Source organism: Nicotiana tomentosiformis, chromosome 11 (assembly GCF_000390325.3).
Source record: "Nicotiana tomentosiformis chromosome 11, ASM39032v3, whole genome shotgun sequence".
NCBI classification, from domain to species: Eukaryota; Viridiplantae; Streptophyta; class Magnoliopsida; order Solanales; family Solanaceae; genus Nicotiana; species Nicotiana tomentosiformis.
This window is the reverse complement of record NC_090822.1, coordinates 44,916,470-44,928,917: the sequence shown is the minus strand read 5'-3', so window position 1 is coordinate 44,928,917 and position 12,448 is coordinate 44,916,470. Positions and strand designations below refer to the sequence as shown.

Below are 12,448 nucleotides of genomic sequence, written 5' to 3'. Positions count from 1 at the left end.
TGAACCTAAGTCTACGTAGACAATAATATAAATTTAGCTACGTACGGACTCTCGTCACCTCGTGCGTAAGTAGCCCCCGCAACAAGTAGCACATATCAAATACATCACCTAGGGGTAGTTTTCCTCTCACAGAGTTAGACATGAGACCTACCTCGCTCCGAAGTTACGTAACCGGCTCCAAAGCCTCTCTAACATCTCAAACCGATGCCCGTTGATCCAAAGCTAGTCAAACAATGTGAAATCCAATAAAAATATACTCTAATACCCATAATTAATCAATTTATAACAATTTTCAACTCCGTTCGAATAGTCAATAAAGTCAACCCTCGGGTCAACGTGCCCGAATTCCGAAATTTTTTGAAGATAAACCTTACCCATAACATTACGAACTCAAATATATAATTTATTCCTAATTCCATTTCCAAAATCGTGGTCAAAATCCAAAAATATCAAATTCTATATTTTTTTCAAAAGCCCCACAATTTTTCTAAATTTTCCTCCTTAGATCCACATATAAACCATATATTTAGCTTACAACAAGTGAGAAATTACTTTCCTTGTGTTGCATGATGAAAACTCCCCAAACTCTTCCAAAAATCGAGCTCCAAAATCTCAAACGAAAATGACGAAATGACTAACTTTTGATCCTTAAGTGTTTTGCCCAGTTCGCATCTACGCGGACAGAATCGCCGCATCAGCGTCCTCGCTTTTGCAAGCCAAAACTCACTTTTGCGAACATCCCTCACCTGGGCCATTTTCACTTCTGCATGCTGGAAATGCGCCTCTGCGCATGCGTTTCTGCGACCTTCTCCATCAGCCCAACTTCCGCTCCTACGTGTCTTTCCTCCGCACCTGCGTGATTCCTGCGTGTCTTTCCTCCGCATCTGCGATCACACAGGTGCGGAAAATGCTTCGCACCTGCGACCTCTACCCAACCCCTATCCAGCCGCTTCTATGATCAGTCCCTCGCTTCTGCATGGTCGCTTCTGCGATCAAGCTTCCGCAGAAGCAATCGCACCAACAACAGAAAAATTCCAGCATCTTCTTAAGTCCAAAAATCGATCCGTTAATCATCCGGAATCTCCCCCGAGGCCCTCGGGACCTTAACCAAATATACCAACACGTCCCAAAATGCGATACGAACTTATTCGAGACCTCAAACCACATCAAACAACGTCGAAATTACGAATCGCGCCTCGAATCGAACTTATAAATTTCCAAATTTCCAAATTTTATATCTTGTGCCGAAACGTATCAAATCAATCTGGAATGACTTCAAATTTCGCACACGAGTAATAAATGATATAACGAAACTATTCCAAGGCTCGGGACCTCAAACAGACATCGATAACACCAAAGTCTACCTCAAACCAAACTTAGGAAATTCTAAAACCTTTAAAATGCCAACTTTCCACAATAAGCGCCAAAATGCTCCTGGGCGACCCGATACTCAACCCGAATATACGCCCAAGTCCGAAATCATCATACGAACCTATTGGAACCTTCAAATCCCGATTCCGAGGTCATTTACTCAAAAGTCAAACCTTAGTCAATTCTTCCAACTTAAATCTTTCGAAATTAGAATTTTCCATCCGAATCAACTCTGAACTTCCCGAAATTAAATTTCGACCACACGTACAAGTCGTAAAAACATGAAGTGAAACTACTCAAGACCTCAAACCGCCAAATAATGCGTTAGAGCTCAAAACAACCGATCGGGTCGTTATAATATTAATGAATAGTAATGGATAATAATATTAAATAATGTGACAAATCAATAAAAGATCCATATGAAAATGTGGTAATATAATATATTAGATAAGGTAATACTAAAATTAGGAAAAATAATTAAAAATCCAGTATTAGAAATGGAAGGGAAGACTACTTGAACTTGAGATTAGAAAATTTTTAAAATTATGATGAGAACGCTCAAACTATGGAGGACCACGAAATTGAAGCTTACTAGATAAAGAAAAATAAAATTTGATAATAAATTAAAAATTTTAAAATACTAATCTCGTTAATTTTACTAGCAAAAAGTCAAATTGTACCTTAAAACTCAAAGCAAAAAAAGTTTAATTGCATGTCATAAAAAATAATAATTATAATATAACTTAATATATTTGAAACATAATAATCAAATAACTTATGTATTAATATTTTAGACCAATTCAAAATTAAAATTAAAATTAAAATATGATATTATTTTGATTATAAGTAAAACATTAATGTAAAAATTAATTACTATTTCATAGTAGGGAAGTGAATGCATATAGAGGAAAATAAAGCTAGTGTGAGGATATTTACAGTTTGAATTAATTTAAAAATAAATAAATAAAATAATTAATAATGTTATTGATAGATTTAAATAATAAAAGAATTCCGAGTAAGAGGATATATGCATAAAAATATACTAAATTGTAAGTATTAAAAATTATATTTATCGTTGATTATTAAAAGGGTAATAAGTAATGAATAATACAAATATTTATCGTTGATTATTAAAAGGGTAATAAGTAATGAATAATACAATAACTATAAGCAAAAAAACAAAAAGAAAAAAAATTGTGTAAAAATATAGAAGAATAGACATATTTGACGAAAAATAAAGTGGTAACAAGAATTTTATTAATATAATATGATCGAATCTGCTCTAACAAAATAGAACACAACATGAAATGTTCAATATTGTTTGATATTTATAGCGAAAACGAAAGGCAAGTACTAAAATTAATGGATTAAATTGTTATTAATATAAAAAAAGAATATATATTATCCACTGCGAGATTTGAAAAATAATTTCATCTTCTGCTTTTTAATTAATTTTAATAATTATATATAATTTTTATCTAAAAGATTTATATTTAAAGTTATTTACACATAATTCAAATAACTCAAAATCATAATTTAATATAATTTGTGTCAGCCATACACGTGTTAGCTCAAAAGATGTCGGGTGTCCTACTCTGTTCTCCCATAACTTTTTGCGGACTTCAAAACTTTTATTAAATCCACCTAATAAATATAATTCTTGCCTCACTAGGTCAACAGTCCAATTGTCGCCGGAGAAAATTGAGAAAGCTATAATACAAAAATGGCAGCGATCGCCGTTGGTGACATCATCCCCGATGGAACTGTATCTTACTTCGACGAGCAAGATCAGATGCAGAGCGTTTCCGTACACTCACTTGCTCAGGGCAAGAAGGTCATTCTCTTCGCCGTTCCCGGAGCTTTCACTCCCACTTGCAGGTCCTATTTTCATTTCTTCATTTTGTTTGGAATTTCTAATGGAAGAATGGAACTTTCGAGAAAAATAGTCTGATATTTGGAATGTGAAATGTTTATATATGCAGCACGAAGCATGTGCCTGGGTTTATTGAACAGGCTGACGAGTTGAAATCTAAAGGCGTGGACGAAATTCTCTGCATTAGCGGTATGTTTCTTCTCCTCAATTATCATCTGTGATGTAGAGTTTTATTTCTTTGATTTTGCTTCACCAAGAGGATTTCTTTGGTCTTTCTATGATTTGTACTGACTTTGTTTCAATTTACGTGACACAAGAAGGAAACCATTCTATATTTAAAAATAACTTTAACTTTAAAATTCTCTTTTTATCCTTAATTAGATTATTTATATCCAAACAAATGTCCATTTCTTTCTTTGGACCATAAGTTTCAAATTTTTTATTCTTTCTTGAAATCCATACTTGTTTCTATGCTTGCAAACTCGTCTTTACTGTTATTACCAAAATTGTGTCTTTGTTCAGAAAATTTCAGTGTATCCAGCACAGGCCCCAACTGTAATTATAAAGTTTTTAGGTGTATTGTTAGTTCAGAATATTTCATCCGGTATCCTTTTTTGAACTGGTATTTTAATTTTGTTTACTTTTAAAAAAATCTTATAGGTATACTGGTATAGACTCACGTTCTTCCCTTCTTCTTCCTCCTCCTCCTATGTCGAGATTTTTTTTTGAGAAGGTAACAAATTTTATAATAAAGATAAAGTAGTTTTTAGCACAAAAATTGTGCTAAGAGTAAAACATAGTTACAAGACCCCACAAAAAGAACAAAAACAAGGGCTCCTTTACACCAAAAGTGAAACAAAAATATATTGCTCAGAATTTGCTCTATCTTCAAAGCATCTTGAGTTTCTTTCCTTCCATATTATCCACCAAATACATGCTGGAATCTTGGTCCACCATCTCTCTGCCTCAGTATAATTCCTGGATCATTCCAACATGCTGGCACTTCCCTAGTTGTCTAGGGAATTGTCCAATTCAATCCACAAGTTGTTGGTTACTTTGCAGTGCAGAAACAGGTAGTTGTTTGTATCAACCTCTTTTTCACACAAATAACATTTAGAGAACTCTTCACTAGACAATCATGTGTTAGAATAACCTCTTTGACCACAAGCCAGCAGAAACATGCCACTTTAAATGGAATTTTCACCTTCCAAATGTGCTTCCATTGCCAGGACCCAATGTGCTGTTGCCCAGAACTGTTAGAAATTGCTAGAAATTGTCAAGTACAGCAAGTTCAATTCTACAACCATTTTGAGTTCAAATAGGTTGTATTTAATGTTTAAATATTAAACTGTTCTAGTAGTACCATAGAATCCCTTGGCTCCACGTTTTCATGCCAAACAAAAAGTATTTTATTGACCAAAATAATTTTATAATTTTTACTTAGAATGGATTAATTTAGTGGTACATGGAGAAAAATGATGAAATGCAAATTAGGAAAAAATATAAAGGATAATACCTTAAATGGAAGACTAAGTATGCTACGTTGAAAATAGTATTTTATTGTGGTATTGAATACGTTTAGTTGCTTGTTTATACTCCCTCTGTCCTAATTTACGTAGCACCGTTCGGATTTCGAGAGTCAACTTTTTGACTTTGAACGTGAATATGGACATAAATTTTTTAACTTTTTTGAAATAAAATTTATACATTTGAAAATTACGTAACAACAACAACAAAAAACCCAGTGTAATCCCACAAGTGGTGTTTGAGGAGGGTAGTGTGTACGCACACCTTACTCCTACCTTCAAGAAGGCAGGGAGGCTGTTTCCGGAAGACCCTCGGTTTAGGATAGGTAAAAGGAAGGGCGGCAACAACAAGCATACCAATTAGAAAACCGAAACAAAAATACAAAACTAAATACATTTGGTACTGCAATCAGAAAGCCGACACGAAAGCGATAACAAGTAATCACAGAAGTCAAGGGATACGAGAATACTAAATCACGTAATAAAGCTACTGTTACCGACAAGGACAATGCTCGGCTACCTGTCCTAACCCTCTACCTTAATTTTCAACATCCACACCTTCCTACTATCCATGGTCATGTCTTCAGTAAGCTGGAGCAATGCCATATCTTGCCTAATCACCTTCCCAATACTTATTCGGCCTGCCTCTACCTCTCCTTAAGCCCTCCAGGGCCAACCTCTCACGCCTCCTCACCGGTGCATCTGTGCCTCTCCTCTTCACATGCCCGAACCATCTAAGTCTCGCCTCCCGCATCTTGTTCTCCACAGGGGCCACGCCCACCTTTTTCCGAATAACTTTATTTCTAATTCTATCTAACCTGGTATGTTCGCACATCCATCTCAACATTCTCATTTTAGCCACCTTCATCTTTTGGACATGGGAGTTCATGACTGGCCAACACTTCGCCCCATACAACATAGTCGGTCTGACTACCGCTCTGTAAAACTTACCTTTAAGTTTTGGTGGCACATTCTTATCACAAAAAACACCGGAAGCGAGTCTCCATTTCATCCACCCCGCCCCAATACGATGTGTAATATTCTCGTCGATCTCTCCATTCTCTTGTATAACTGACCCAAGGTATTTAAAACTCTCTCTCCTAGGCATGACTTGCGAATCAAGCCTCACGTCTTCGTCCACTACCTGAGTTGCACCACTGAACTTACACTCCAAGTATTCTATCTTGGTCCTGTTCAACTTGAAACCTTTAGACTCCAGGGTCTGTCTTCAAACCTCTAACCTCTCGTTAACACCGCCTCACATCTCATCAATCAGCAAATAACATGTACCATGACACCTCCCCTTGTATGTGGTGCGTCAATGCGTCGATCGCTAAGGCAAAAAGAAATGGACTGAGGGTTGACCCCTGGTGTAACCCCATCATAACTGGGAAGTGTTCCGAGTCCCCTCCCACGGTCCTCACTCGGGTCTTAGCTCCATCATACATGTCTTAATAGCCCTAATATATGCAACAAGAATACCTCTAGCCTCCAAATATCTCCACCGAACCTCCCTTGGCACTTTATCGTAAGCGTTCTCTAAGTCGATGAATACCATATGTAAATCCCTCTTCCTTTCCCTATCCTGCTCCATCAGCCTCCTAACAAGATGAATAGCTTTCGTAGTTGAACGTCCCGGCATAAATCCGAACTGATTTTCAGAAATAGTCACAATCCTCCTCAACCTCAACTCTACCACTCTCTCCCAAGCTTTCATAGTATGGCTCCGTGTTGTCAAAGGCGCGCTTAAAGCGCACTTAAGCCCTGAAGCGAGGCTCAAAACATGTTGAGCGCTTCGCCTCGCTTTGGTTCTAAAGCATACTTTTTCTTGCCGATGAGTGTAATCTTGAAAAGGCGACACTAAACAACTGATATTTCATTTTATTGTAATTATTTTTCAATTATTTTTTCTATATGTGTGTTATTCATGCTTATAATTATTGGTCTTGGACTACATATATATATATATATTCTTTTTTTTTACTTTTTCTCCCGTTGCCCCTTTTTTCATTAAATCCCACGCTTTATTTGCGCTTTGCGCTTAAAGCCCCAATAGACCTTAGAGCTTTTTTGCGCTTTTCGCCTTTGATAACACTGGTATGGCTTAGTAACTTGCTGCCCCGGTAGTTGTTGCAACTTTGGATATCACCTTTGTTCTTATACAGCGAGACCATCCTACTCCATCTCCATTTTTCGGCCATTTTCTTCATCCTAAAAATGACGGTAAATAACCCAGTAAGCCACTCCAAGCCCGCCCTACCCACGCTCTTCCAAAATTTCACCGAGATCTCGTTTGGACCGGTCGCTCTCCCCCTTGCTCATCTGACACATAGCCCTTTCAATCTCCTAGACTCTTATACCCCTACAAGTCCCTTAGCTCAATGCTCCTATCCCCCTCTTTGTTCAAACGTTTATGGAAGTAAGTCTGCCATCTTTGTCGAATACGTGCCTCATCCAACAAAACTCTGCCTTCCTCGTCCTTGATGCACTACACTTGGTCCAGGTCACGGGCTTTCCTTTCTTGCACCTTGGCTAGCCTGTACAACTTTTTATCCCTTCCTTTGCCTCCAAGTTCTTTATATAGGTGTTCAAACGCGGCCGTCTTGGTTGCAGTAACTGCTAACTTTGCTTCCTTCTTAGCTATCTTATACCCCTCCTTGTTCGTCCTCTTCACCTCCTAGTCCACGCTCTCTAGAAGCTTCAGATATGCCGCTTTCTTGGCTTCTATTTTGCCTTGAACCTCAGTAATCCACCATCAATCCCCTTTGCGGCCACTAGAGGAGCCCTTCGAGACCCCCTAATACCTCTCCAGCAGCCTCCCTAATGTAATTCGTAGTCGCGGTCCACATACCACTCACATCTCCGCTACTCCTCTATGCTCCCATAGCCATCACCGTATCCCCCACCTCTTGTGTTCTGTCATTAGTCACACAGGGAATGAATGGGAAGATCGAAAAGTTGGAAGAAGAAAGGACTTTTTGGTTAGACGCGTGGAATTGGCTAAGCATTTTATTCGATCAAATATAGAGCGAGAATGGATGGTTTTGTGTCTATTACCAGTTCTTCCTCCTGAGTTGAGACCGATCATTCAGATAGATGGGGGTAAACTAATGAGCTCAGATATTAATGAACTCTATAGAAGAGTTATCTATCGGAACAATACCCTTACTGATCTATTAACAACAAGTAGATCTACGCCAGAAGAATTAGTAATGTGTCAGGAGAAATTAGTACAAGAAGTCGTGGATACACTTCTTGATAATGGAATCCGGGGACAACCAATAAGGGACAGTCATAATAAAGTTTACAAGTCATTTTCTGATGTAATTGAAGGCAAAATGGGAAGATTTCGTGAGACTCTGCTTGGCAAACCAATAAGGGACGGTCATAATAAAGTTTACAAGTCATTTTCTGATGTAATTGAAGGCAAAGAGGGAAGATTTCGTGAGACTGCTTGGCAAACGAGTCGATTATTCGGGACGTTCTGTCATTGTCGTAGGTCCTTCACTTTCATTACATCGACGTGGATTGCCTCGTGAAATAGCAATAGAACTTTTCCAAACATTTGTAATTCGTGGTCTAATTAGTGTGTTCTGTCTTTAGTCAAAGTTCCTTGAAAACTATGTATAAAGCATTGAAATTCACAATAATTAACAATTCAAATTATTTATAAGACACCTGAAAAAATTGCATTGAAAGAATGTCTCAAAATTTGAATGATAACACATAAGTTGGGACAGAGGGAGTAATAGTTAATATTCTGTTTTGGTCTTATTTTTAATTCTACTATATAATAAGGAGTAAGCTATCATGAAGTCAACATGCTAGCATGCCGATTGGGGCTTTTTTGCTATTTTGCATTTTTTACTTTAATACTTCCGCTTCTGGTTAGCATGAACTATTGAGGCTTTTTGTTAAGTTGACATGTGGGAGTTGTGGGTCCATAAATTTGTAAGCCAATTCTCTTTCCGTCCACCAAATATCCTCGAAATTAAATGTAAGAAAAATCCTTCAACTACATGCCATTTGTTATCAGTGGTAATACTGAGTAGCACAGGCAACTTCCAATGAAGTTCTTGAAGAAGATACTTCTATTTTATTTTTTTTACGAAATTTTAAGAGTAATGTTTTACATTAAAGATAACAGAGTGATCAATTAACAAAATCACAAAACACAAATCTTACAAAGACAAATATTTGCACACTTTTAAGTTGACATGTATCTATCTGCAAACACTCAAATTCTTACAATGAATGTCATATAGTGTCTCATGCATTTAGAAAGTGCTATCTTATTTGACCTTTTTGAGGTTTATGTTTTGCTATTTGTTTATTAATCACTCTGGAATCTCTAATGTAAAACATTACTCTTAAAACTATGTAAAGGAAAAAAAAAAAAAAATGAAAACCCATGCTTCAAAAACTTCATCGGAAGTTGTCTGTGCTAATTAGTATTGATATTGATACCACGTGGCATGTAGTTAAAAATTATCAAGGTTATTTCTTACTTTTAACTTTAGAGGGCATTTGGTGGACCGAAAAGATAATGGAGTTAGTATTGATCTCTAGCCCCCACATATTTATTTAACAAACAGCCTTGATAATTCATGTTAACCGGAAGTGAAAGCATTAAAGTTGAGAAATACAAAATTTCATAAAAGTCCAGTAGGCAAGCTTGCATGTGCCTCCTGCTAGCTTACTTACTCTTATTGTGTAGTAGAGAACATGTAACTTCAAGAACACAAAAGTCACTTAGCTATAGAACCCCCTTATAGTTTGAGTTTTTGGTTCTTTTGCAGAAAACTTAAATATCTTTTGGGAATATTCACGTGATTATAGGGAAAATACAATCAATCTCTTCAATCTTAAATTAGTTGGAGTCCACAATATGAAATCTCAAAAGATAATTAAAGTTGAATATTGTGGTGGAGTTTCAAAATTACTTAAAATAAGACTAACCAGAACCATTTGGTATAAAATTTTCTGAATTGTATAAATCACCTCATCTAAAATTTAATTTAAACAGATAGAAATGGGATACTTTTGTTTGTTTCTTATATAAGCATGCAAGGTGTCCCTCATGTGTGGGTCTAAATCTTTTCATGGCCAAGCTCGTGAAATATTTTTAGCTTATGGATGGACTTGATATCACAGAACCTCGGTCTACTCTAGCATTGTATTGAATTGTGTGAATTAGCTCATTTAAAAGTTTAAGCTATTTGACATGGAACATATTTGTATATTTTAGTTCTCCAACAATTTTAAAGATAAAATGAAACCTCGCTAATTCTCCCAATCCTTTGAAAAACCCTTTTGTTTGTAAGGAAAAGGGTACATCCAATCACCTATAGGAAAACTGTCATAGGTACAATCGAATGAAAATGTTTTTTCTCATGGCTTTTCTTCCTTATCCTTCATTTACTATGACAACTTGTGATATTTTTATCCCTCTCAGGGTGCTCGAACATTTTTTTTGTCTTATGGGGTCAATGTAACCCCCCTAGCCCTAAATCCGCAATTCTGCATTCTAAGGAACCCAACAGTGGCTTTTCCTACTTTTAGACCTGAACACCCAACCTAATGGTTGAAGGTGGACGATCCTTGTAACTAGGTTGTCACCCCTTTTCCTGCTGAAGCATATTGGAGCTTCACATGGTTGGTGTCGGATTTGATTGCAAAACTATGCAAAATCACTGCAGATCTAATAGTAGCTTCTCAATTCTTAGGTGATCTGTTCATGTACTTGACTTTCATAAGTTACAAAACTGCCCTCGCGTCCTTGCCTGCTGTGCCAACATCATGCTTCTTCTCTTCTCACCTTTTTCCTTTTACCTGATCTTAATATGGAGTTCTACCAAATTTCCACGCTTCATTTTTTGCATAATTTAAAGGAAGAAAATCACAATTCATTAGAAGGTTCAGAAGTAGGGACAATTTTGTTCTCACAGTTTATTTTGTTCTCAGCTGATAATTGTCCTCAATCCATAAGTAACGAGGGGTAAAGAGTGTAGGTATAGATAGCCAGCAAATATCAGGATCACTGAACTGGCTTGTGGAGATAAAAAATGGGCCAATTAGGACAGTAAGATTAGCAGGTCTTGGTATGTGAGTGCATCGTTATCAGCAAAAATTGATCATATCTTTAGTGCAAGTACCACTTTTTCCAGTGATTATATTTTATCCATGTTGTGGTGTCTGAATAATATGGCAGAGTGGCGCTTTCTTGCTGCTGGTTCAAGCTGACGTTCAACAGGTGGAAACTAATAGGGAAAAGAGGTGGATTGCAAATTTTTAAACATAAAACTAAGTGGTAGCAGGTTTATTAGCCTCTGCTAAGAGCCAATGATTTCTTCTGGTGAACAGAATATAACTAAAGCACCCATTAGAAAGAATGCAGCACGATAGTCATCTCTGCTGACCTTCATGTGCATCTGTTTCTCTATTATGCTTGGTTTATTGTTATGGAAGTTGTTACATGTTTGCTTCCTGCTGCAGTTAATGACCCCTTTGTGATGAGGGCCTGGGCAAAAACATACCCGGATAACAAACATGTAAAATTCCTTGCCGACGGAGCTGGAAAATACACTCATGCTCTCGGGCTTGAGCTAGACCTGTCTGAAAAGGGGCTTGGTGTTCGATCTCGAAGGTATGCTCTTTTGGTTGAGGACCTCAAGGTGAAGGCGGCTAACATTGAATCTGGAGGGGAGTTCACTGTCTCCGGTGCTGATGAAATCCTCAAGGCTCTTTAAGGTTCACCACTGCCTTCCGTGTGTTTTTGGCTGTATTTACCGAGCGTCTGGAATGTATGCCAATAATATTATTGAAATATAAGTACTCGGTTCTGTTCCACAATATCACAGTTTGTATGAAGAATGCTTTAATATAGTAATAAAAAACTTCTTGCTGCTCGGATTACTTGCTCCACTGTGTGTTGGAGGCAATTAAATCCGCAATGTAACAAATTGGTCCAAGGTTGAGGTGGAAACATGTTAATACATGTGTACACCCAAATATTTCGAAATAATATCCTAAAAATGTGGAATATCCTAAAAAGAGTATGCCATATATTAGATGCAAAGGAGGAACTTTCGATAATATTGATGCTACCTTCATTTATCACTGATATTCAGAATTGTCAGTGCACAGCCTTGCTGCTGGAAATGTCACACTCGGGTGTACCCGATAAATTTTTGCCTCCTTCCCGTGTTATCTATATTGCCACAGTATTTTCAATTAACTTGCAATATTGAGTAATATCATCTGTAGGCTGTTGCTTCTCGATTTTCAAGATGCGAATGATGCATTTGTGATAAAGATGTGGGCAAACAATAAGCTAGAGAAAAGTGATGTGATGTTCTTTGCTGATGATTCTGCAAAATACAGGAGAGAACTGGAGCTGGAGTTTGATGCAGTTTGTCTAAACTTTTAAAATCAGCTTATTTTGATATGTGTTATTTTCAAAAGTACTTTTCAAAAAAGAATTTTTAGTGAGAAACATTTTGTGTTTGACTAATCTATATTATTATATTTACTATACTAAAAATGGGAAGACTCTAAGTTGTAAAGTTGATTTACTAAAATATTCATAAAAAAATTAGACGACATTTTTACCCCTCATCTAAATACTACTCATATAATAAATTTGTACTAAATAATAAATTTACATTCCAATAAATAA

At 36.8% G+C, this 12,448-nt stretch overlaps 1 protein-coding gene across 1 annotated transcript; it reads left to right on the top strand.

Annotated features, from left to right (window-relative positions):
• Positions 1 to 2,949: 2,949 nt before the first annotated feature.
• On the top strand, positions 2,950 to 11,682 carry LOC104111824 (peroxiredoxin-2B-like). The gene is made up of 3 exons (XM_009621594.4): positions 2,950 to 3,249; positions 3,354 to 3,433; positions 11,266 to 11,682. Exons 1-3 carry the CDS (start codon positions 3,095 to 3,097, stop codon positions 11,517 to 11,519), a joined length of 489 nt encoding a protein of 162 aa, XP_009619889.1. The 5' UTR covers positions 2,950 to 3,094; the 3' UTR covers positions 11,520 to 11,682.
• The last annotated feature ends 766 nt before the right edge of the window (positions 11,683 to 12,448 follow it).

Coding starts and splice junctions, on each gene's coding strand:
- LOC104111824 (XM_009621594.4), top strand. CDS start 3,095: ATGGCAGCGATCGCCGTTGGTGACATCATCCCCGATGGAACTGTATCT. Junction 3,250..3,353: donor GCTTTCACTCCCACTTGCAG/GTCCTATTTTCA, acceptor TTATATATGCAG/CACGAAGCATGTGCCTGGGT. Junction 3,434..11,265: donor CGAAATTCTCTGCATTAGCG/GTATGTTTCTTC, acceptor TTCCTGCTGCAG/TTAATGACCCCTTTGTGATG.